This window comes from Anguilla rostrata, chromosome 13, assembly GCF_018555375.3.
Source record: "Anguilla rostrata isolate EN2019 chromosome 13, ASM1855537v3, whole genome shotgun sequence".
NCBI lineage: Eukaryota > Metazoa > Chordata > Actinopteri > Anguilliformes > Anguillidae > Anguilla > Anguilla rostrata.
Window position 1 is genome coordinate 33,819,717 of NC_057945.1, and position 25,074 is coordinate 33,844,790.

A 25,074-nucleotide genomic window follows, 5' to 3' on the forward strand; every position below is an offset into this window, starting at 1 on the left:
CTGACAGGTCAAAGGCAGCTGCACACTGGGTGAGGAATGAGCTGAAACTGTTTCCAGATCCGACACTTACATTATAGGTGTTTTTTTTTCCCCACTGTGACCCAAAGTTGTGTAACACAAACGACCCGAAGCCGAAAAGTCATAAACAGTCCCCTTTAATAACGACATGGGGGCCAGTCGGCCAGCAGCCACCGTCAAACATATTACTGATACGTGTGCAGTTACGAGGCTATGGGGAAAGTACATTTCTGTGTTTTTTTATGTTCGCTCTATTTGTTATAATCTCAAAAGAGGGTCGTTTCTGCTTCGTTCTCTACGTGGGGGGCAATTCAGATGGAAAGAAGGAAAAAAAACAGATTTAGAAAATACTTTAACTTAATATAATGGTATTTACTTAAATATGGACATAAGATTCAGAAATGATGTCGAAATGTGCCAAAATCTGAATATTCACACAGCAAGAAGTACACGTTAAAGGGATAAATACAGATGTAGTGTTTCTTTGTGCAACTGTAGGAAATATGCAGGACAAATATAGGAAAGAATAAAAAATAAATGGAAAGGATAAAGATCAAAGATTCTACCTTCTACCAAATGCATTTCTTTTACTATCTTGGATGTTTAGGACACAAACTGACGCGATTGAAACAATTCGTATTTGCAGGGACTTTGGTTGCCACTAGAGGGCAGAGTTAAATAAGGAATTCACAATTTATAGTACCGGCACTATCCATTTTCCCAGTTTTGAGCTCCTACGGGATACGCAGTGACAAATATAGTCTAACATTCTAAATGGCAGTACAAAGATTTCAGCCTATCAGGCTTTACTTTCTTATTTAAATGCATGATATGCTCCAATAATGTGTCTTACAGTGTCCTGTATTGTAATACTCTGAATGCATTGTATTTATTACAAAAGGAAAGCATTTCTTTGGCTTATATTCCAGTAAAGTATCACAATTCAAATATAAAAAAGGAAAATTTGATTAGAAAAGAGGGAGTTATTAGGCAAAAACAAAGTTTTTTTTTCAGCACTTTGGCTTGAATCAAAATAAAACCCAAGTGAACCAGAGTGCCAAGAAACATCCCAAATAAAACAACTGAATGTCTCCTTGCTTTGGTTATAGGAAGTAGACAAGCACACATTAACCCTTTGCAGAGTAGGTTTTTGGTATGTTATTTCAAAATTCAGAAAGTCGGTGTTCTAGAAGTCCTTTGCTTACAGTTTCCAGCAGTGGTTGCTGCGTTCTAATCGCAGATTTGTGGTCTCACACTTTAAAGAGGTATAATGTCTGAGGCACATGGTCTCAGCCTTGGCCTCCTGCCGGCCCTTACCTGGCTGCTCCAGTCGAGCTGCTTGACTGTTATGCACACCCTCTTTGTGCTGCTAATTCTGAGATAAGGGGAACGAGGGAAGACAGAAGAATCCTCCCGTGCCAGTTTTTTTTTTTCCTGAATGACGGCATCACACAACTTACTTCCTGCACACCAGAAGAGTTATTTTTGGCGTCTGATCTTCATCCAGCTACTGGCTCTACGTCATTCTTTAAAAACAAACAAACAAACAAAAAAAGAAAACTGGTAGCGAAGACGAACGACGCCCTTGGACCACACCCCGAGCAGTGTTTGAGTGACATGGCCTGTCATAACAAAGCGCCCAGTGGGATTAACGCAGATTTCCGCAGGGTTCCGTCAGAGTCGCTGTAATTCCAGGTCGTACAATTCAAGATTTATGCACCTCTTCTTTGCCCCTTGGCCCCGGAAATCCATTTTAATAATCTCTCGGGCAGATGTCAGTGTCACTGGGACATGGCGTGCTTATTCGTTTAAGAGTAAAACAGACTTAATTTATTACTTCTGTGGATGATCACGTATTTCGGGTCACAGAGCCCGTACCCTTTCGGTCAGGACAGGAGAGCCCGTTAGCAAAGCCTCTCCCAGAGGGTGCGGTCTTTGTCTGCCCTCCCGTCCTGTCTCCTGTCGCCAACTCGTGCTACAAAATGTCGCCCTTCGGGGACTCTTTCCCTTCCCGGTCCCACTGCGCTCTTCGCCGGGCCTGCCAGCGCCGGGCCAGGGGCTCCAGGAACAGCGAGACGGACGACAGCAGGTAGCACACGCCCGCCAGGTAGAAGGAGCCGTCGTAGGTCTGGGTGTGGTCGTACAGGCAGCCTGCAACATGCAGCAACACACGTCAATGCCAACAGTATTGTTTAAGATTTAATTCCACTTCAACTACAGGCTTAAATCACCGTGGGTCACGTGACAGAGACAAAATGGTCACCCTGTTTATAATAAACAAGAAAGTTGCTGAAATTAATTATTCTTGCAGCTACTTTCGCATTTATTATGACATTTTTTCTCCCAGTTTATAAAATAGGCTATCTCTGCAGCTTTCCCCTCACGCGTTCTGAGCACAGGTAAGAATGCCACTTCTTTTCCCTCCAACTGAATTCCACAGATATTGCTGCATTGGAGGTGCCTGTTTGGCTGTAGGAGATGCACAAAGATGCATGTATTGTGAGACACGGCGTACCCAGCTAAGCAATACCATCCCTGTCTGTGCTATGCTGTGTCCAACTGTGCTAATCAAGATTTAGACCTAATTAAACTTAGAATTTTCCAAGTTGGAACCGTGTAATGTTCAATCCTGCCACAAGGGTGAGCCTTGAAGACACCGTGGCAACTTGAGATCTGGTGTGTGTGCGGTGGTGGGAGGTAATCGGGCACACCAGCAATTTCCAGGAAGCACTCTTGACCCTCCAGTGGGTTCTAGGGGGGATTGGTGGTTGTTAATTACCCAGCAGGCCCCAAGGCTGGGGGGCCAGACGGAGGGGGCAGCGCAGTTAAAATGGTTCAGTCTCGGGTTTCTGTGTCACGGAGTTCAGACCAAACCTTGAGCATTTCGGTGGAGTATTTTGGTGTGCTCCAAAACAAAAATTCAAGAAAATGGTATGAATATATATATATTTTTAAGTGCTCTGTAACCTCTGTTGATTTAAACCACTTACTTCCACTTCTTTCAAATATGGAATGTTCAGGTGTTTCAGTAAGTACCGAAATGGAATCCGTTACCTTCGGATGAGCAGCTACTGCCTTAATAAAGAGTGAGGGCAGGTTTGACACCAACATAAAAGACTGGGTAGTTGAAAAATGCCACTGAAGAATGCACCCATCCCCCCAGCTAAGACTATATTTCACGGTGCAGTCGTTATTCGGGGCGTTAGCCGCAGAAGAATGTTAAAAGACTACCTTCGGGAAATGCGTAGCGCGTACTGAAATGCCCTCCAGTTTCAACTGTGCGTATTCACCATCTCTGAGTTTCTGAACTTAATTCAGTAAAGTTAAGGGATTTCACACTGAGCAGTTACTCACACAGTGTGTCTGCAAGGAACATTAGCTGCTGAAGTACTGCTACCGGAAACTGAATACTGCTCTTATGAAAGTTGCATCAAGGAATTTAGAGAAGTTGTGGTAAAAAATAATATCTCATTGATATTCAAATACTACAGGACCTGTGCCCTAAAAAAAATCCTTTTGACATTTAATTATTTTATGTAAAGATCCAGAAACTTTTAAATTGAACCATAAAGAAATCTTCTCAAGACAGACCGAAAAACAGACTGCTGGTTGGGAGTAAGAAGAGTTTCATCTCTCTGTAAACGTAGGAAAATGAACTCATTGACCGTTGTTATTCTACAGCAGTTATTCTCCCCGCCCTCTAGGCATTATAGACCCCTCCAGGAATCCACCTCCCCCACAAACCCCCCATTCATCCAGTGCTGCGCAGCCTTCTCTGCATTGAAAGGAGGGTCCCCACCCTCCCCCATCAAAGGAGAACCATTCTCTCCCCACACACTCGCACGCATGCACGTTTCCAAAACAGAGTGTGGGGAAAGGCCGTGGCGAAATGGATTACCCTGCAGGGGGGGTGTCAAACTCCAGTCCCGGGCGTTGGGGGGGGGGGGCTGCAGTGTCTGCAGGTATTTCTGTTTTCCTTTCAACCAGCAGCCAAATGAAGGCCTTGAGAACTCTTTAGCCCACCAGTGACTTGACCGCTCGTGCTGAAACGCACCACAAAAGCAGCAGACACTGCAGGCTCCTGCCAGGACTAGAGTCTGACACCCCTGCCAATACAGCGACTTCAAAAAGGGTAACTGCAGCTCGGCGTACTGCTCCTGAAATGCGGCCTAAGGCCCAGGGGGCCAGCCGGAGACGGGGTTCACTGACCCGCCAGGGGAGGTCCCGTGAGGCAGCCCAGACCCACAAAAAACATGGAGAAGCCCATCGAAGTGTTCAGCCTCTCCACCCCAACCAGGTCCACCTGAACGAGCAGAGAGAAAGAACACAGAGCTCATTACCTTCAACGTTTGTTTATCTGACAGGTGCTCTTTTCCAGAGATCCTTACAGCACAACGTATGTGATACGGTTTTACGAACAACAGTTAGAGATGCTAAAATTGATCATAGATGTCAAATCAAAACAAGGCACCAGATTTGGGAGGAGGTGGCCATTTTCTTTCTGTACTTGAACTGTTTCTGTCTTAGTTCTGTATTCTGTCTGAGCAATTGCAGACTTGTTTCAGTAGCTGTTATGATGTTTAGCTGTACTTACATTGTCTTGCCTTTGGTAAGTTTCAGCAATTTGATTTTAGGCTGATTCCAGTTCTATACATTATTCAGTTCTGTGCTTCTAATTCCTTTAAATTTTACATATAAGGAGTGAATTTTGTTTTTTTCGAAAGTCTTGACTGTCTCCAGTAAACGGGTGGAGGGAGATCATACTTCAGAGTTTGGTCAAATCTTTAATCAAATTTTAAATCAAAATTTAAATTGCCTGAAAGTGGTGCATATGATGTATCTGTTATTGTATTATTGGTGTTAGTGTGTCTGTTACAAGAAAGAGGCTCATTAAGGAAAGGGAAGTACGCTGAAATGAAATTAAATGAAAATTAAATGCAGTCACTCCCTCACCGGGAAACACCATAGCCACAGTCGGAACTATAATTATTTACTGCAAAAATTCAGTTTCTTCTTCTTTAGGTCTTATGAGACTAATAGTGATGGTGACCATCTAATGCTGGGCTGCCCAGTCCTGTTCCTGGAGATCTACTGTCCCGTAGGTTTTCATTTCAATTCAATTCTAATTTGTCAGAGCCGATTCCACTAATTGGCACCTCAGTGAGGTCTCAAGCTGGTGAAGGAGACGTGTTTTGTTTGGGCCGGAGTTAAAAAATCGAATTGATCCCTTCACATTGCACATCTTTATGAAACAAAAATGAAGGATTGGAATGGAACAATCTGAAATCTGAACGTTACTGACAGGGATACACTTCACAGGGATCAGGGCACAGGGCTTGTTAACTGCCATCGTTACTCTGTCCCTTTACAGAAAGTTTGGTTTTGCCTCCCCTCCGCTCTGCTTCTCAGTGCAGATGGCTGCACAGCTTAGCTTAGCTTAGCTTAACTTAGCTTAGCCAGCACATAGTTCATAGGTGGGGTGGCAGTGTAGTATGGTGGGTAAGGAACTGGTCTTGTAACCTAAAGGTCACAGGTTCGATTCCTGGGTAGGACACTGCCGTTGTACCCTTGAGCAGGGTACTTAACCGGAATTGCTTCTGTATATGTATAAATGGATACAATGTAAAATGCTATGTAAAAGTTGTGTAAGTCGCTCTGGATAAGAGCGTCTGCTAAATGCCTGTAATGTCATGTAATGTAAAGTTGTAAATGTAACATATTAAGGATATGTGTTCATGATATCCTACTACCATATTTTATCCCCATATATAATTTTTGTCACTGACCAGGACGGGGAGCAACAGAGTCATGTAGCCTCCGCAGAAGATGGCGAAGAAGACGGCGTAGACCATGAGCTGGAGGTAGGTGGTGGCCAGAGGCGACAGCAGATTCACCACTCCGCACAGAATCAGGTAGGCCTTGTGGTAGTGGAACTTGTGCTGCCGGGTCCTGTCCGTCACCAGACCCGATACCAGCTGGGCCACTGCCTCCGTTATCCCTGCCGGAAGGAGAGAGGAGGGAGCGGGGGAATCGGGCCCAAACGGGTCATTGATCTGTGCCTGCGTCGGCCAATCCGAGTGACTGATATCATGATGATGATATCAAGGATGAGGATGGGGAACGGCAACGTCCTCAGGTGTTTTTTACGCCGCAGTTACTCGCGGAACTGGGCGTTCACGCGATAGCATTCCTGTTCTGTCTGCTTCCATTGGTAAATATGTTTGGAATTACAAAAGAAATTTTTTTCTTAAACCACATGGTGTGCAATTGACACAAGGCAGACCTGATATGCCCTAGTTTGGCTGAGGTGACATGAATGTCGTTAGCTAACATGTTTTCAACAGACTGAGCAAGGCTGTAATCACAGACACTTTTTAATTATCAGTCATGTCAATCCCTAGTTCTCTGAACAAACTTATGTTCCAATAGCTGGCTTTTATTTGGGCACTTTATGCATGAAATATTCTGGGTGAATCAATTCTGATTTACACAGTAATATTCTCATATCGTGACCGCACTACTAATGTGTAGATGAGGTTGTGTGATGTAATTGAACTGCTGACTAAAAAGTTGTAGTTTATTGACATCTGGAATACGTTCTGGGAGCGACTGACCTTCATGACAACACGATGGTCACCATCCAAATCAGAGAGACATGGTAATGCTCACTAAAAATATTGAGCAAACTTGTTCTGCAACGATTCCCATCTGTCCCCTTACGGAATTTTACTTGGACTGAAACACTAGACACTAATAACCATACAGAAGTTGACACTGTGAAAACAAGTGGTTCCCGTCATTAAAATTACCACGGTGATCAAATCCAAACTGCGCTATCGCAACACCAGCTATCCAGAAGCCTGCCATTAAGTGGTGTTGCTCCTAATCTCATCTGTAACCAAGCTAAGCCTCTTCGGAGATTTAGGGGAGATTTGATTGAAGCTTTTAAATTCATGAAGGCGATTTACCAAAGTGAACTACAACAGATTTTACAAGTTGAGTTCTGTTAGTTAGAACAAGGGGACATAAATGGAAATTAGAAAAAAGTCAATTCTGCACAGGTATTAGGAAGCATTTTGTCATGCCGAGAGTAGTCACTGTGTGGAATAACCTGCCAGGTCAGGTACAGTAATAGAGGCAGACATTCTGGGGATTTTCAAGACCAGGCTTGATGTGGTGTTTGATACTGTCTAGTCTTGTAGACAATCAGAGCACTAGGTGCAATTTAGGTGAGTGATCTGGTCTCATTGTTACATTATGTTATGTTTTGACATGTTATGTTACATTATGCTATGTTATGTTATGTTTTAGTGCTCTTCATATTCTCATGCAAACTGAAATGTGTCGAGACACAAATGGTCAAGTGCCCCCGATTGAAGGCAGGCCACCCCGGTACAGCCAAGTGAACTGAACAGAGAACTGGACAGGGTGGTGACTTTGCTGTTATCCACAAAGGCATATTTAATATACAATTAGATAATATCCTGGTGCATATTTCTTGGAGTGCAGAATGGCAATGAGGGTGTTTGTGTTTCATCGCAGTAGGTTTTTTGGGTTTTCCAGACGTCTCCGTTTCAGTATCACATTTTTTTTTGAAAGGGATACTAGTTACAAATTCCCAACTGTTAGTTGCCCAACTTGTATCATGCACCCCTTCTGCTGAAGTTATTGAGAACTTGAGGTTATGTGCTACACAGGCTTCTTTAATCAACTGCTCTGATTGGAGGAATGACAGGGAGAAAGATTTACTTCACTTGGACAAAAACAAGATAGATATTCTACTAAAGCATACAAAAATGTAAATTTTCCAAACCTACATATTATGACCAAAGGTATCTGGACGCCCCTTGATCTGGGAATGTTTTTCATGGCTTGGGCTAGACCCCTTAGTTTCAGTGAATGAAAATCTTAATGCTACAGCATACTGCTACATCCTTGATGATTCTGTGCTTCCCCAATAGTTCTGGGAAGGCCCTTTCCTGTTTCAGCATAACAACGCCCCCAGGCACACAGCGAGGTCCATACAGAAATTGTTTTGTTGAGAACAGTGTGGAAAAACTTGGTCTGCACAAAACCCTGACCTCAACCCCATCCAACACCTTTGAGATCAATTAGAAAGCCAACAGTGAGCCAGGCCTAATCGCGCAGTCAGTGCCCAACCTCACTAATGCTCTTCTGGCTGAATGGAAGAAAATCCCTGCAGCAATGCTCTTCTGGCTGAATGGAAGCAAATCCCTGCAGCAATGCTCCATCATTGAGTATAAAGCCTTCCCAGAAAAGTGGAGGTTGTTATAGCAGCAAAGGGTGGACCAACTCTATATTAATGCCCATAATTTTGGATGAGATGTTGGATGTCAGGTGTCCACATACTTTTGGCCATATAGTGTATAAGGTTCAGCGAAGAAAAGACTTGCACACTTGCTTTATGCTCCAAAAAAACAAATAATAGCATTTATTTTACCCTTTGAATGATTCACAGGATAAAATAAAAACATTTATTTGTTTTTTTGGTGCATAAAATGAGTGTGAGAGTCTTTTCTTCTCTGAACTTAATGTTCCTTTGACCCAGCACCTTGCACAAGTTTTTTGGTGAGCATTTGTTGTCTCTGATACCGAAATTCTTCAAACCTGCCCACTGAAAAAGAAAGATTGCTGACTTAATACATACTACCTCAACAGTTTCAGGCATAATATTAGCCTCTTCAAAACTGTAAAGAATTTAGAGCCCTTTTGTTGCCACGGTAGCCAGTTCACTTTTGAAGCTGTTGCCTAGCAACTCCCTGGGTGTCAGCTGTAGTTGGCCTTATAGTCCTGTTTGAGAAACTTGTTTTGGGGGCTGGGGGGGTTAGGGGGTTTGCTGTCATTCTCATATGTTGACTGAGTTTCAGACAGTGAATTTGAAGTACCTGTGATTGTTAATCATGCATTCAACTGTAAAACCATAAAAGTTTTAAATATCAGAACATTTGGTCAAAATTTAAGTAACAGTTTCTTCCTGCAATAATTTATCTGTTTGCAAGTTTTTATCATCAGTATTTTATCTGTTCTTTTATCTGCTTATATGGGCTAATTATGTCCTTATCCCCTTATTCCCTAGTATCAGGATTTGTTTAACCCAAAACAATTGCATTATTTTAATCTGCACATGCAGCATTGTCATTACACAGCAAGAGGCAGTCTTCCCCAAAGGGTCAAAGTAGACTCTTTCATCAGAGTGATAAGTGATGAGCAATGTCTGTTTAGTCCAAAATTATTTCACAACTGGGATTGTATGATGCAACTTTTGATATTTTGATATTTTTGATAAGTGCTATTTTGGGAGACTTGTGAAATTGGTACTGGGGGATTGTTTTGATTTGGTTATAATTCCTTCCTCTTAGTGAAGAAGCCCATAAAACTGCCTCATGTCGTACTCACATGCGGTATCCATGTCATATTTGTTATGATTTTGTTGGGCAAGTGTGGGCCTGAAGGGCTGAGCTCACTGTTTGACAAGCACTATTTTCAACAGACTATTATCTGTCATGCTAAGTGGTGAACCTGTCTGGCTTGGAAACATTTTTTCTTAATCTGGTTTTCATCAGGGTTATACATGTAGATGGATAATCAGACAGTGGTGACCTTTACGCAGATCAAATAAAATATTTTCAATTTCAGCCACAATATTATTATCATTGTCATTATTTTCATCAATATTTAATTTTGTAGCTAGCTGTCAGTGAAATGTTTGGGTCCATGTTTCGCTCTCTCTCTGTGCATAATAAATTTAATTTGATTACCGGATATCAAATGATTATGCGTTGTGTTTTGTCACATTTTATCCATATTTTTGGAAATTTTACTATGAGTTCAGCGTAACACAGTTGCATATGATCTTGAGTTGGGAATGACTGATGACAGGTCCCGTTGTTATTCTGACCTACTCTGAAACAACCTATAATGGCAGCTACAATATATACTTGAGAGAATCAAGTGACCACGTAAGATAAATATAAGATGGTATTTTAATATTTAAGATCATATTCACTTTGTGCGCATAAAATTCTATGTGTTTGGCTTGTGGTCTGAGTAGGACACAGATGCTTGTTTTCCTACAATATGTCCACATCAAGAGAGAACCCAATAGCCCAGGCCGGTGGGCTAAAGCTAATTTTTATGTAAAAGCATTTATCTCATTTACAGAAGTCAGAAGATTGAGCAGCTTATGATAGCCAAAGCAAATAAAAATGCACATGAAGGATTCTTTTCATCACTCCTGGAAGATAATGCCTGAAGTTGACAGCCCAGATGGTCACATTAGGATTTTAGCTACCTTGGTGCAGTAAATATGCCGATTGTCAATGACACTGAGGATGCCCTTCCGTCCTTGTTCCAAACATACACAAATATTCAATTTAATGACAGAAGGATGAAGCAGGGATTAGGAACCTTCAGCTGTAGCCTGTAAGTTTGACAACCTGATTTGCTATAGTTTATGTTCAGCTGTTTAAATGGAAACAATGTAAGATATGTTTTTTGATTTCACTTTTGCTGACTGAGTGGCTAAAGTTAATATCACTTCTTGTCAGTCCTTCATTGTGGGGCGAAGAGATATCAATGAAGACTCACCAGCCACTGAGATGATGAAGGCCGCATCCATGGGATCAATCCCCAGGGTCCTGGCTCGCGCTGACAGATGGAAATAGGGAATGAAGTAGGCCAGCTGACTGAACACCACCGACCACGTGTAGATGCAGAAGAAAGGGTTTTTTAACAGGGAGAAATCCAGAAGTTTTGGTTTTTTTCTCGGGGGTTGCTTGAGGACACCGCTGCTTTCCAGCGCATTCCCGGGGGAATTTACGTTCTGCATCGACGAGTTCACCTCCGAGGTGTCATGTCCCGCCGCGGCCTCGCCGCGTGCGATGGCTTGACCGTTGACGCCATTTCTGACCGTAGTCGTTGTGAGGTCTGAGGTCAGTGGGGCATTTGTTTCCATGGCTGCTGACTCAGGGGCTGGGGTTTGCCAGTGGCGTCCCAAAGCCGGGTCGGTTTTTGTAATGCCACTAGGCAAAGGGCGGTGTTCGTTCAAGCATGCGTTGGCGGGACCGTTCTCCAGACCGGACCCCTTGCTCGGCTGCTCTTTTCGGCCTGCAGGTACGGGCGATGAGGACGAGGATGAGGCTGGTCTAAGGTTGATAGGCCTCAGAAGCATCCCGGAAGCAACCAGGTTCAACATGAGGCCTCCAAAGATGAGGAAAGCCCCTGTGTAGGAAGAAGTACACGGGACCAAGTAAGAAAAAACAGCCGAGAAACTGCCGTTTACACACCTTCTCCACTGCTGTGGACCGTTGAGTTAAACCACAGGCTTCACCACGATAGGATACGATTTCGATTCTTGAGGCAACAGTTGGATATTTGACAATGTCACAAATTTAGCTACGATATGGTCCAAAACAACCAGTATATATGTTCCAGGACATGATCCTGTTTCAACATACATCTGCAACCAAAATGAGGTTGAGAGTGCAAAAAAAATGATTTATGTCAGGTTTAACAGACGGAAAAATGGTACTAGGGCGAGTGTTGATGAGGTCGAGTCAGAAACGAAACTGTGATGTTGGCGGTGTTGCCAGGGAGCAAATTGCCTTAAAGTTATGGACATTTAAATATTTAAAAGTGTTTTGCTGTGATTCATAACAGTGTGCATTGATTTTTGCAAGTATCAATTGCATTGGATCGTTGCCATCTAATGTATCATATAATGGTACTGATGCATCATTATACCCCTAACACAGACCAGATCCATTTCCACAGTGCTGTTCACATCAGCTGTTAGAATTATGTGTATATTTATAATTACTCAATGACACAATGCCAACTGCATGAATAACACACAGGGGCAGATTGGCAGTGCTATTGGCACTGCATCTGTGGGTACATATTTATCTTTGAATGCTGCCATCAGTAGCACATGCAAAAAATGTATTCATAAGGTGTGCCCCAATCAGTAAACTGACTTTGAGTTTCACGACAATGTCAGAGATTTGTCATTTTTAAGTCAAAAGCTCATTTGTAGAAAGCCGTATAAGAACAGATCAATCATTGATTACAGCGCATACCTTGCCAGCCGTATTTCTCTAGAAGGAGCTGAGTGAAAGGAGCAAGGGCAAAGGTCAGACCCATCCCAGAGCGGCCAATGGAATACGCCGTTGCGATCCTCTTTCTGAAATACGTCGCTGTCACGACAGACGTGGCTTGGTACAGGAGAGCAAAGCCAAGACCTGAAGTAAATACAATGAGACAAAATGTTCCAATTACCAATTACACTTTGTTGCAGTTAAGTGCTGAAAGATATTGCCACCTTTAGTCATTTATCCTAATATGAGAAACTTGTTACTTTCTCTTCTCCAATTTTATATAATAAAATGTATTTTACAATTAAATATAAAGAGTTCACAGATGAGACTTGCACATGTTACCAAAAAGACCATTGCTGATCAGCTTGTGGGAACTTTTGAGTTTTGAGTTACTGACTGAATGCAAACACTTCAAACACACTTTTTCAGATGCTGAACGGTGGCAGTTGGAAAGTCTTTTTGAACAGTGGGCCTCCAGGACCAGCCCCAAAGCTCCACCTACCTACAACCAGTCCCAGGCTGACGTACAGGAAGACCACGCTGGTTGCTAGCATGCTAATCAGGAAGCCCGTGCTGACTAACACCGCTCCCGCTATTGAGGTAATCTTGCATCCCAGCTTTCCACACGCCACAGAGGCCAGGGGACCTGGAGAGAGAACAAAGCAAGCTGAAGAACCTGGAAGCAAGCAAGCTCCCCCCTCAGAACAGCGACCAGACAGAATAGTTTTGAGTCCTTCGTTCATTGACCTGCGGTGAACTACAGTGGGGCGCCTCGGCGTGGTCACTTTTACCTAAGGAGAGTCGCAAGCAGGACATTATGGAGCCGATCCAGCTGATGCTCTCAGAGGAACCCTCGAAATCGTCCTGCAGCACCACGAAAAAGATCCCGAAACTCTTCAGGGTGCCCATTACCAAGACGTTCACCTGAAAAAAACCCTGAGCTTTAAAGCAGCGACCACACGCTGTCCTGAAATCCTAAGGGCCTCGGAAGTGCCTTTGCAGAGGCCTGGCGACCAGAGCAAAATGGACTGAGTTCCCATTTAATTAGTGGCTTCTGTCGTTGCTTCGTGACTTCATTCCTTTAAAGGATGTGATGACATCCACTGGGAATATTTTGAAAAATGTATATATATGTAAAATCTGTAAGTAAATTGTCTCTGGTTTTAATATCCAAAATTTCCAAAGAGGACTGTACAGAGCACTACTCTAAGAATATTAATTAGGCTCTTTGAGAGAAGGTTTGAATCTTAAGCAATCTGCCCAGGGGTGAGTACATGTTGTTTGAAGTACAGCAGATATATACAGGGCTGTAGCAGTTGTCAAAGATCTATGCTGATACACCCTGATGTAGATCCTCCTGGTGTTCATGTTAGGGCAGATCAATTTAATTTCCTGTTTTTTTAGGCTTTCAGAAACTGCAAACATTTCACTTAAAATGTAGTTTTTTGTGATTAATATTACATTTTATCTAAAGATCTGAGATATATTCCTAAGACATGCATTTTGCAGGTTGACTATTTAATTCTATGGTTCCTACCCACACACAACTATTTTTTGCACGTATACACATGAATGCCAAAATAATTGTGGCAAATAATGTCTACAAGAAGAGGTGATATTACCAAAACTCACCAGGAAATAATATGGCCACTAAAATTGACTTACCAGAAAGCAGTGCAAGATGATCATCCATCCCCAGCCCCCATCTGGGGGGTCTACATAGCGAGTCTCTCCCTTCGTCTTCTTGGTTATCTTTCCTTCTGGCTCTCCTTTGCTGAAACGATACAAAGAGATGACCTGTCAACAAGCTGCTCCTCAGCAGATGGGATAATGGTGAGCCCATTGTTGTACTAATGCCGAACTGGAGATTGTATGCATGCGGAAACATGTTTTTTGGACTATGTACTTAGGGCATTTTGATTTTGGCATTGAGGGCTGAATATGGTATTTTATGCCACATTGATACTGTTGCTGAAGAAATTCAGTTTCAGCACCCTGCTCAGACCACTGCTGCACCACGTATGGGCTTTCGAACCCACAACCCTTTTGACTTACACGTGCACAGTTCTCTGACCATTATGCTACGCTGCTGCCACATCTGAGAGTCTAATTTGAAGAGACATATTTTGCCATGCCTTCACAGCAGAAGTTTTATGGTGTCTTCTTTCTCTGATTTTTAGACCAATTATTTTGAAAGTCACATGGGCGGCTCTATGTGCAGTTGATTTGTTCTTCCCTTAATTTCAATCAATCGATCAATCAATCAATCAATCAAATTTAATTTATATAGCACATTTCACAGCAATTGTCACAATATGCTTCACAGACAACCCTGGCCTAAACCCCCACAGGAACAAGTCTAAAGCAACAATGGCGAGGAAAAACTCCCTTGTGGCAGATGGGAAGAAACCTCGGAAGGAACCAGGCTCAAGGGTGTTTTTTTTAGCTTCATCAGTCTAAGATGGAGGAAAGCAGCAGTCCTCTGGGCCCTTGCTGGTGGCATGGAGCAGACTGGGTTCGCCACAAAAGGAGAACACCGTCCTGAAGACAGGGTAAGTACATTGTATTCTGAGCAGTTTGATTAGTGAAGTTGACCTGCCCCTCCTCTTGTTTTGGGTTTTCTTACTGTATCTCCATTCCCTCAGTAAACTTGGTTACACCTTGCTCTGCTTTGTAGAGGTAGAAGTCCCTGCACTGTTGCTATTGTCTTAAATATGAAGGGATGTAGTCTTGACAGGTGGTAGTCCATGCATTTGCTTCACAAGTATTTAATTAATATTATCAGAAAGAAAAATAGGCTTCCTAATCTGAAGTAATCATGTAAAGAAAAAAAGGATGGGTCATTGCTTGACCCTTTATCTAAAAAGTACTTGTGTATGGCACAATCAAGTAAAATCCCAGTGCTAATCTACTCCATTACCTAGTCTGATTTATCGACTCTCCAATGTTCTTGCACAGTTCATAAAACAATATAGTCTATGGCAGGGATGCACAGTTTGATTACTAAACGTCGGGGTCACAGCTTGTGCACTACAGGAACCAATGGTAGGAACCAAATTTGCAGCGTCAGTAATAGTAGCAGTAGTAGATTTTACTGCCATATGCATTTAAATATACAGCCAGTGCGTTTCAATGCAATGAAAAACCAGTGCCGTGGCTAATCTTTAAAACAATGTGCTACATATATAAACCAAGTATAAAACCTACACAGACAATATAAGAAACAATATGTTGAGAACAGCATAAGAAATCAACATGCGTGTCCTCAGCCTACCCACAGTTGATGTCGATGTCGATGTACATCTATTTACATAACAGGAGCATTGTGTGAAACACTGAACATAAATATAAAAATAGCGGGAGTCTAGTGCCTTCTCACATTGTGTTGATGAGTCTTTTGACGCATTTAACGATGTCAGCAACAGCTCCATTGATAGCTACCAGAGTGTGAATTGCATTACATTACAGGCATTTAGCAGACGCTCTTATCCAGAGGGACTTAAACAACTTTCTTAAAAGCATTTACATTTGCATCCATTTATACAGCTGGATATATACTGCAGCAATGCAGGTTAAGTACCTTGCTCAAGGGTACAACAGCAGTGCTCTACCTGGGAATCAATCCTGTGACCTTTAGGTTAAAAGACCAGCTCTTTACCAATTATACTACAATGACTCTATCCTTCCTAAAATTAATAATGATCTCCTTTGTTTTTTATCTACACTGAGAGAGAGGTCATTTTCCTTGCACCACCGGGATGGCACCCCCGCCCTGATAGGGACCGTCACTAGAGTCGTTAATCAGGCCTATCGCCGTGGAGTTGTCTGCAGTCTTATCAACGCGGCTATTCTGATATTTAGCAACACAGTCATACGTAAACAAGCTGTAGAGTAGAGGGTTCCAGCAACATCTTTGGAGTGCACCTATATACTATGGATCAAAGTGGATGAATATGTTGCTCCCAGTCTCACCGTTTGGGGTCTACCGGTTTTAAAAAATTGTATAGCCAGGCACAGATCGAGTTACCTAGACCAAATCCTTTGAGTTACATCACATTCCATTTATTTGGCAGGTGCTTTTATCCAAAGCGACGTACAATAAGTGCATACCGAAGGTCATCGGAACAACTACAAAACACAGGTCCGATAAGGTACAATGCTTATTATGTAACAGTTATCCATAGCCATGAACATCAGGTCCAGTTCACACAGTGAGCACAGACTTGGTCACAGTTTAAAAGCCAGCTTTGCTGGCACAGTAGTGTTGGATGCACAACTATAGTCTATGAATAGTCTATAGTCTGTGGCAGGTGTTCCTCCTCTCAAGATGTTCCAGAATAATGTGCAAGATGAGCTAAACTGTATCTATAGATATATTTGGCCAGTAAGTGATGTGGAGGAAAATCCCTTCTTAGGTTCGGTGGGTGAGTCGGTGATGCAAGAATAAAGACTAGAAATTATGATTTCTTCTAATAACCTTTTTATTCTCTTCAATCAATAATCCTTTTCATGTACGTAGGCCTACGGGAGGTCTCCAGTACCATAAAGACACATAGAGAGCTTCCTTGCATTATGTTTTACAACATTTTTATATAACCTTCAAACGCAGACTAAAGACTCATCTCTTCAGGCTGCACCTCTCCCCACCCCTCCCTAGCCTATAGTTTAGCTCAATGTACCTAGTTAGGCTAATACGATTACGTTAGTTTTTATTTGGCAGGATTGTTTTTGTCTGATTAGGCAAATGTGATTCCAGTGCTAGTTTGTACTTGGTAGGATTGTTGTTTGCTGAACAGGTTACTCTACAGGGTTGGAGTCCTGATCTATGTGGTCACTTCTGGCACTACGATCTTTACTTCACTCTAGTGTGTTTCTTTTGCACCTCTGCACCTTGAACTAATGCACTTGCTAGCGTCTGCTAAATGCCTGTAATGTAATGTAATGTAATAACCAGATCTCCTCCTACCCTGATGTATCTTCCCTTTAAAATAACCAATCCCAGCCTTATGTTTCATCAGTTAGTTTACCAATAACTATTATATAATCTTCCATTTTAATCAATAACAAATATTTCACTGCACACACTTACAGAGGAATGTATATGCATGACTTGAATAACAAGTATTTGTCCTCATGGTTAACAATTGTTCCATCTTCCTGTTCCAAAGTACATGCACTTTACATGCATTCACTACATGCTGTAATCCAACTGAAATATTGACTCATATACACACCACCATGTTCTAACAAAGTATGTTTATATCATTACCGTTACCATTACTTTGATTTTCATTCATTCATTTTAATAGAATATAATCTGTACATTTACTAGATATAGCAAATTAGTTCTTTCTAGGTCAGTATCCTTTCTCTTCTCTTGCAACTCAAAGGTCTTCTGCACAAGACTGTTTCCCAACAGAAGTTACTTACAAAATTCCACTTAAGTAAATGTTTACAATTTTCCCTCCTGCAACTGGGGTTCAAAGATTCTCTAGGTAGTATGCATCAGTGTACAAGGAGACCACTGTCTTTCCTTAATTACAAATTCTTAGACATAACACAGAATACCTATTGTTCTTCAGAGATCATCCCATAATCACATACATTTAAATATATTCTTGATCAGTACAATCTTTAATAAGAAGAAATGTAAAAACATTAAAAGAATGAAGAAAAACCATACTTCCACAGTGAACTGAAATGGGTTAGGATTGGCAGGTATATTATTCCTTATATAAGTTTTAACCAGTTTTACACTGCATGTGGACTGCATTTATATAGCGCTTTTATCCAAAGCACTTTACAATTGATGCCTCTCATTCGCCAGAGCAGTTAGTGGTTAGGAGTTAGGTGTCTTGCTCAAGGACACTTCGACACGCCCAGGGCGGGGTTTGAACCGGCAACCCTCCGACTGCCAGACAATCAGTCTTACCTCCTGAGCTATGTCGCCCCTTACATGTCGCATGTAATTGTCTTAGAATTAAAGCTCCTGGTCTGTAGTCATTTGGAGATGTTACCAATGTTTTTTTTTTTTTTGCTACAGGCAAGGGTGCCACCAGTCCCTCAGTTTAGAAGCAATGGCCGTCTCCTACAGCTGCAGCCTCGCTGTGCTCCTAATCCATGGTGTTCGATAACCAGTGAGGCGAATGGTGTGGGTGAGGATGCAAGTGTCCACACAACAATGCACAGTATATGGTCTATGACCGACTCAGTGTTGTCATCAAGACTTTAACTGGTCTTGAAGGCTGACTTTCAGGCCTACGTTGTAATGTACTAAACAAGGTTTGTATGTATGTCTGCTTTCAGAGTATCCTGGAAACAAAACCGATCTCCTCAGATAGATAGAATCAAAGAGAACATCTATACATTTCCTGCACATACGATGCGATGGGTTTGCAGTTTTTTCTTGTAATAAGAGTAGTGTGTGTGCATGTGTGCGCGTGTGTGTGTGTGTGTGTGTGTGTGTGTGTGTTTAATTCGGGTAAGGCACAGGATGTAAGCGTATGTCATTGCTAAATGCAGAGATAGCCACTGGCGTCTCGGACCAGATAATGGAGGACGCGTGCGTCATGTCGGCTGTATCAGAGATCTTCCCGCTTTTACCTTCTTTCGTGAAGCGTTTGTTGTTGTGGTGAGCTCCTACATTGTCCTGACTTTGACTCCACAGAAAGAAGATTGAGTTCCAAGCAGATATCACAATTAAAATAATAATGATAACAACACGCAAAATGATATTACCACAATAGTATTGCCCACAGTGAGAGCAAGTAGCTGCATCAAGCTTTTGTAAACATGAGCAAACAGCCATAAAAAAACTCTTATTTATATTTAAAGCAGACATCCTGCCAAGGTTGCTATAAATATACCAGTTTATGTTGCTGAGAATGCATTTACAAATTAAATCATAATTTCAGTCCAGTTTAAAACTGCATCAGTGACCTCACCAAATTCATGGTGGAAAATCCAGGGCAAGCCTGTTGCCGTTCATGTAATAGCACTGCAGCACTGTTGCTGAATGAGGGACTAGCCTGTCTGAAGTATCTTGGCTTGAAACAGACCATTCTTTACAATGGAGAGCAGCTACTCTTTAGGGACCTGTCTGTAGTCATGTGACCACGGTCTGTAACCATGGTCTAGAAATGACAACAACTGGTAATTCAACCTTCTTACAGAGCCACCGTAAAATGTGGGTTGAGTTGTAGAGTTTCAGAACTCACCTTAATTAAAGCATAGTGTTTCAGTTGACAGTGGACTGCACTTTAAATAATTGTAAGCTCCATGTAGATGGAGCAACATTATATATATATATATATATATATATATATATATATAGCTGAGCATCCAAAATCAACAGGAAATGGTACACTGATCCACCTACAGCCTGGGTTTACAACAGGGGGGTCCTTACAGGTACTGTAGGGGGCCCCTGGCCAGACTTGATATGCGGTGACTATATATAGCTTTGGGAAAATATTTCAAAATATAAAACCTTTTTAAAAATGTAATCCCTTTTAAATTATGATGGGGGGCCGCCTGGATGCCTTTGAGCCTGAGTGGTGGTCCCTGAATCAGAAAAGGTTGAACACCCCTGTCCTACTGTATTATGCCTGAAATAATAGTATATATAAACATTTAAAGAAGAATAACGATAACTCAATCATTTAAACCAAAGTAGAAAAGACTCTATGACCTACCTGTTGCACAGTTCAAGTGGCATGGTGAATCCTCAAGGACAGACTGTTGTGGAATGCAATACAGCCAGGAGTTCTATCCTCTCGTTCTCATCCTCAAGATACGTATATCTGGAAAAGGTCTGGGTGGAAACCCACTGGTTATCCTGGCACCTGCACAGATTATAGAAAGTGGTCCCATAAAACATGGGACAAAGGTAGAAAAAAACCTCGGGCCAGATACAGTGCAGTTGTCCTGTGAGCATCATAGAATTTCCCTAGTATGAACAACTATTTTTTATAGAGCTCAAGTTATTCAATCATAACTTTGTAGTCAAGGTATTTCTGATTATAATGACATGTTGAGAGAAAGCTGGAAAAAAGAAAAGAAAAAGAAGAGAAAAGGAAAAGGACCATTTTGAAGGATTTTGTAAGAATTGAGAAGGACTGCATAATTTTGAAAGGTTTTCAATTTAAAAAATGTACTGATGTACCTAGGAATATGGCTTTGGGAGTCCTCACCTCTAATGAGCAAAAGTCCAAAAATTGTATGTAACAGAAAAAGTCCAGAAAAGCACCAATGTGTTCCCAGTTTTATTCCATTTGACCCCATAAAGGTACAGCATGCAAGTTTGGAGAAATGAGCAAGAGAGAGCTAAACTCTCTTTCCACCCCCTCCCCTCAGCTCTCCCTCCAAAGCCCCTCCCCCAAAACACAGGCACGCGCACAGCCTGACATCTGAGTACTGGACAGAGAGGGGACATATGTGACCCGTTCTGTCATAATCAGCCAGAAGTCGCTATGGACAAAATGTCAAAAATGTACATTTGTGGCTGTTTTAGGGTTTTGTCTTATTTTAGTAGAACAATATCTTGGCATTGATAATTTGTATGTCTTAATGCCAAATTATAAGTAAAAAAATATAGTTTTGAAGCTCTTCAACGTGAGATGACAAGGCAGCGCTGGAGTTTTGCGTCGTTTTGAGCTACCCAGTTTGTCATCACATCAGCTGCTTTTGCAGCTACAAGGTGATATTTGTAGACAAATAATTGTTAAATCCAGCCAGTCTCCGCCTTCAGGCAAAATATTTTCCATGTAAAAAAAAAAACAAAAACAAAATCACACCGCACTGGCTTCCACTTGATACTGAAACTGCTTCTGAAAAAACATAAATGTAAACTATCAGGCCTTAGCAATCGTTATCTATATAGATATTAAGATTTGAAATGATTTCAGCTAAATGTCACTGATTGCATTCAACTTAAAATCAAAAGGAACAGGATCTTTGTGTGGCATTCTCTGGTCACACTGATCTGTGGGTGTCCTTGTGTTCCCTCCAGAAGCTAATAAAGAGAAAATTCCCCAGGACATGTATACATTTAGGAGACTTTCAGGTGACCCTAACTGCCCAGGGATGTTTCCTTAGCTGTTTGTGTAAGGGAGAGCAGGGAAAGGAGACAGAGAGAAAACTGATAACATTCCTCTGCTCACACAGGGCAAGTTTGCCTAATCACATCTAGACAGTAGATATCCAACAGGCTGATTTCAGAGCCTGGGCCAGTTAGAGAGACTGGGTTTCTTTCTTAGAGCTTTTAATTTATTGACATCTGTCAAAATGAGAAGGAAAATTACCAAATAACCAAATATGAACAATAGTGTTCTAAGACAAATTTAAACACCACACCTTTAATTACTTAATCGTGTCAAGTAGGTAAAAGAAGGCTTATTGCATTGAACAATGGCTTGTGTTTTTTTACTCAGGGCTGTGTTGTGCCTCTAGGATGAGGAGTTTGGCTGTGAGTCAAGACACTGACTCACAGCCAAGCGGTTAACAGTGATTATACTTTACATCATGAACACCCCCGAGCCATGCTCATATTCGTGATATAACATGAGTTTTCATTACATATCACTACATCAAATACAGCTGTAGTAGAGGTTAAAGTTTTCATAAGGGCAGAGTTGTGACATTCCAAAAGTATATTCAAATGGCACTGTCAGGCATGCTGGTAAAACCACTGTTCATTTACATTTTCAAATTTGACTACTAATGTTCTGCACAGAATAGACTGAAGACCCAAACCTGTTTCTGGAGATCTACAGTCCTGTTGGTTTTTCATTTCAACCCTAATTTTCCACACCCGATTCTACAAATTAGCATCTCAGTGAGATCTATAGCTGTTGAATGAGGTGCGCTTTGCTACGGCTGGAATTAAAACCCACAGGATGGTAGATATTCAGGAACTGGGTTGGGCCGCCCTGCCGAACTCCTTTGCCGTCAGGTCTGGGCCATCACTGGCCCCTCCTCATTATGCCCTTTTTCAGAGACACTGGTTATCAGATGCCAACTGTAACAGTACTGCTACCCAACCACTGGAACAACCTGTCAGGCAAGTCCAGGGCAGGGGAGGATCCAGAAGCAACTATTTCAGGTAAACCTCTCACTGCCTCTCATTACATTACAGATCACATTGTACATTACTCTCAGGTATCTGCATTTTTCCGAAGGTTTATGTTTTGTGCCCATTTGCACTTTGTGACTCTTTTGGGACAGTCATTGATTTGTGTAACGTCATTAAGTAAGGTCGACCGTCCGAGAGTGTTCTTCAAAGATACTCCCTGACAACTGGCGGAACACCTTTCACCCTCAATCCACTTTCCTTTCCCTCCCCCCCCCCCCCCCCAAACTCTGCTATTGATTTGTATAGTAAACTTGCACAGCAGGACATTTAGGGCATTATTGATTCATGAAGATATTTAGCATATGCAAAGTTTTTTTTAAGCACATGCAAAACTAATAACAGCCAAAAATAGGTGGAAAAACCATTGGTCATGTTATTGGTTTTGAATGTGCTAGCTAAAAAGTTCCGCTCATGCTAAAGGTCCTTCGTAAATCAGGCGCAAAAACTCTTAAATCACATGTCCCTCTGGTCAGGAATAGACTTTCACGCATAGAGTGGCAGGCCCTGAAATCATTTCAGAAGGAAACTGCCATTTTCGTGATAAGGGGGAGGCCATAGCCATTCAGCACTACACTGCATGGGGATGACATTTTCTGCAAACTACGCAACATGCACAATATAAGAAATATTCCCTGTCAGCCCCACAAAAGATACACAATCTTGAATACACAAGTACCAAAGTTTTTGAGGACAGTCTTGCAAGGGGCTATTTCAACCCAATAAAGAGATAGATAAATAAATACAGAAATGAATAGATGCAGAAATACCCATTTATGTCAGACTTGATCTATTAATTGATTTATGTCCATGTACTGTACGTTTATTTTTTATATTTTTCTTGCACTTATATGTATTTGTTTGTTTTGTTTATTCATTCATCAATTGAGTCATTTATTTGTGAAGCTGAGTGAAGTAAAATTACGGATTAGTTACTGTTGACGGCGATAAAAGAATTTCTACATCCAGGTCTTGTAAATCTGTTATGCCCGGTGGCTATTGTGCCAAGTCGCTATTTTTTTAGTGATCTGAATGTCTTTGTTTTATCATCTGATACGCTTACTGTTCGTTTCCTTGCACTTCGAACCCTGAAACTCTCTGCCATTCTCGGTAGATAGACTTGGCCATGCTCGCTATGTGTGTTCGCTTACTTGTGGGTGGTACGTTTTGGGCGGAATTGGGGGGGGGGGGGGGGGGCGGGGGGGTGGTAGGGGGCTTGGCTGGGCTCAGGCTGGGCTCCCCCGACCACGCCCATACAATCCTGAAATTCAGGATTTTATGCCTGACTTGAAATTTGTGTTATTGCAGTTTACATTACTTTGAATAGATATTTGGTGTATGTGTAACAGATGTATCCCTCCGTGATAATTTACTGTTATTTCAACTATTTTCAGCTGCTTTACAATCACTTTAAGGCGAATTTGCTTCGATTGGAAAGAACAGACACGAATAAATAGTAGCAACTAAAGTGAAAATAAGACTACGGATTATGCACATGGAATTTAAACTTCTAACATAATAATAATAATAATAATAATAATAATAATAATAATAATGATAATAATGATAATAATAATAGTTCCAATAGTTATAAAGGCGGACTTACCGTACTTAGTTAAAAAATAATAAAATATTGTGCATAAAAGTGCAACCTCTTAGTTACAAACATAAAATTACAAAATATTAAAATGATACAATGTTACCTTACCTCCGTCCAAGAATTGGACCAAGTTAACTTTCCATGGTGGAGTAAGAAACATTTAGGCAGCCGTAGTGCATATCCGTGTGATGGAGAAAGGTCTTTAAAGATTTGTAATTGAAAAGCTGGTTTTGTAAATGCCGATTCTCGGACAGGTTACCTCCGGCCGCGCGTCGCTTGACTGTGCTTACTGTTCACAGTGCACAAACGGAATTAACAGATGACATAAATCCATATGCACGCCTAATATTTTACGCCCATTTTGTGAACTGTCAAACGAATATTCTCTTAAGAAAAATTCGCTTTTGCGTTCAAGCATCTTAGCTCGTTGCTGCCTGTGTTTTTATTTCATGACTGACATTTGACACGTTGATATAGCCGTAAGCTACAACAGGTATATCGGCGGTTTAAATTAACCCTGTGATACCCAGACATTGATGCAATTGATGGTGAGGAATATGTTGGAAAGATTAGGAGCGTGTCAACAGTACTATTGTTTCGTACTATTCTGTCTGTTTGTTTGATTTTATGTCTCACTATATAAGCTTGTATGTATTGTATGTATTTTATGTTCGGACCCCAGGAAGATTAGCTGCACACTGTGTATTGCTAATGGGGATCCTAAAGAAAGAATAAATAAATAAACAGACCTTCTGATCATAAACATTTTAAAACTGTATTATTAAATTATTTTTTTATTTACTTACTTTCCTACAGCACTCAAATACAGCATGCTACTAGCTTGGTACACACAATAATAGGCTGGAATACTTTGATAAATTAAATAACCATAAAAGATTGTTTGTCCTAGATATTTATGATGGCTCACAAAGGATCAAGTGGCCTGCAGAATGACCATCTCTTATGACGAATAACAGAACAGTGGAATTGGTGTGATTGTGGAGTGTCTATGTACGCTAATGCAGCCTAGCCAGGGGTCTGGTTTGACACAGCTGATTTTTTAAGTCTGCCACGCATTTGCTTCTATTCATGTGGAGCACAATATTTTTTTTTTTAAGTAAAAGCAATTAAGCAATATATGGGACAGTAATAGTATGACAAGATTGGCATCACCCTCTGAAAAATCTCAGACAAGGTAATTGACTACACTT

General features: G+C 41.4%; 1 protein-coding gene across 3 annotated transcripts; it reads right to left on the reverse strand.

Annotated features, from left to right (window-relative positions):
• Positions 1-139: 139 nt before the first annotated feature.
• Positions 140-24,297, reverse strand: LOC135237297 (monocarboxylate transporter 5-like). Of its 3 annotated transcripts, none has more exons than XM_064304309.1 (10): positions 23,972-24,297; positions 19,829-19,978; positions 13,800-13,908; positions 12,926-13,058; positions 12,637-12,780; positions 12,117-12,278; positions 10,627-11,259; positions 5,805-6,016; positions 4,228-4,321; positions 140-2,169 (listed from the first exon to the last, which is right to left on the reverse strand). In XM_064304309.1, the coding sequence occupies exons 2-10, from the start codon at positions 19,849-19,851 to the stop codon at positions 1,994-1,996; spliced, it is 1,686 nt and encodes a 561-aa protein (XP_064160379.1). In that variant the 5' UTR covers positions 19,852-19,978; positions 23,972-24,297; the 3' UTR covers positions 140-1,993. The 3 variants fall into 3 exon arrangements, with proteins under 3 accessions (XP_064160379.1, XP_064160377.1, XP_064160378.1); XM_064304307.1 differs by lacking the exon at positions 23,972-24,297 and adding an exon at positions 20,327-20,449; XM_064304308.1 differs by lacking the exon at positions 23,972-24,297 and adding an exon at positions 20,299-20,441.
• Between the last annotated feature and the right edge of the window lie 777 nt (positions 24,298-25,074).

Excerpts from the sequence above, each read along its gene's own strand:
- LOC135237297 (XM_064304309.1), bottom strand. The coding sequence starts at position 19,851 with ATGCCACTTGAACTGTGCAACAG. Across the intron at positions 4,322-5,804 it reads CTCTGTTGCTCCCCGTCCTG|GTGGACCTGGTTGGGGTGGA; the intron begins GTCAGTGACAAA and ends CTGCTCGTTCAG. Across the intron at positions 2,170-4,227 it reads CACGGGACCTCCCCTGGCGG|GCTGCCTGTACGACCACACC; the intron begins GTCAGTGAACCC and ends TGCATGTTGCAG.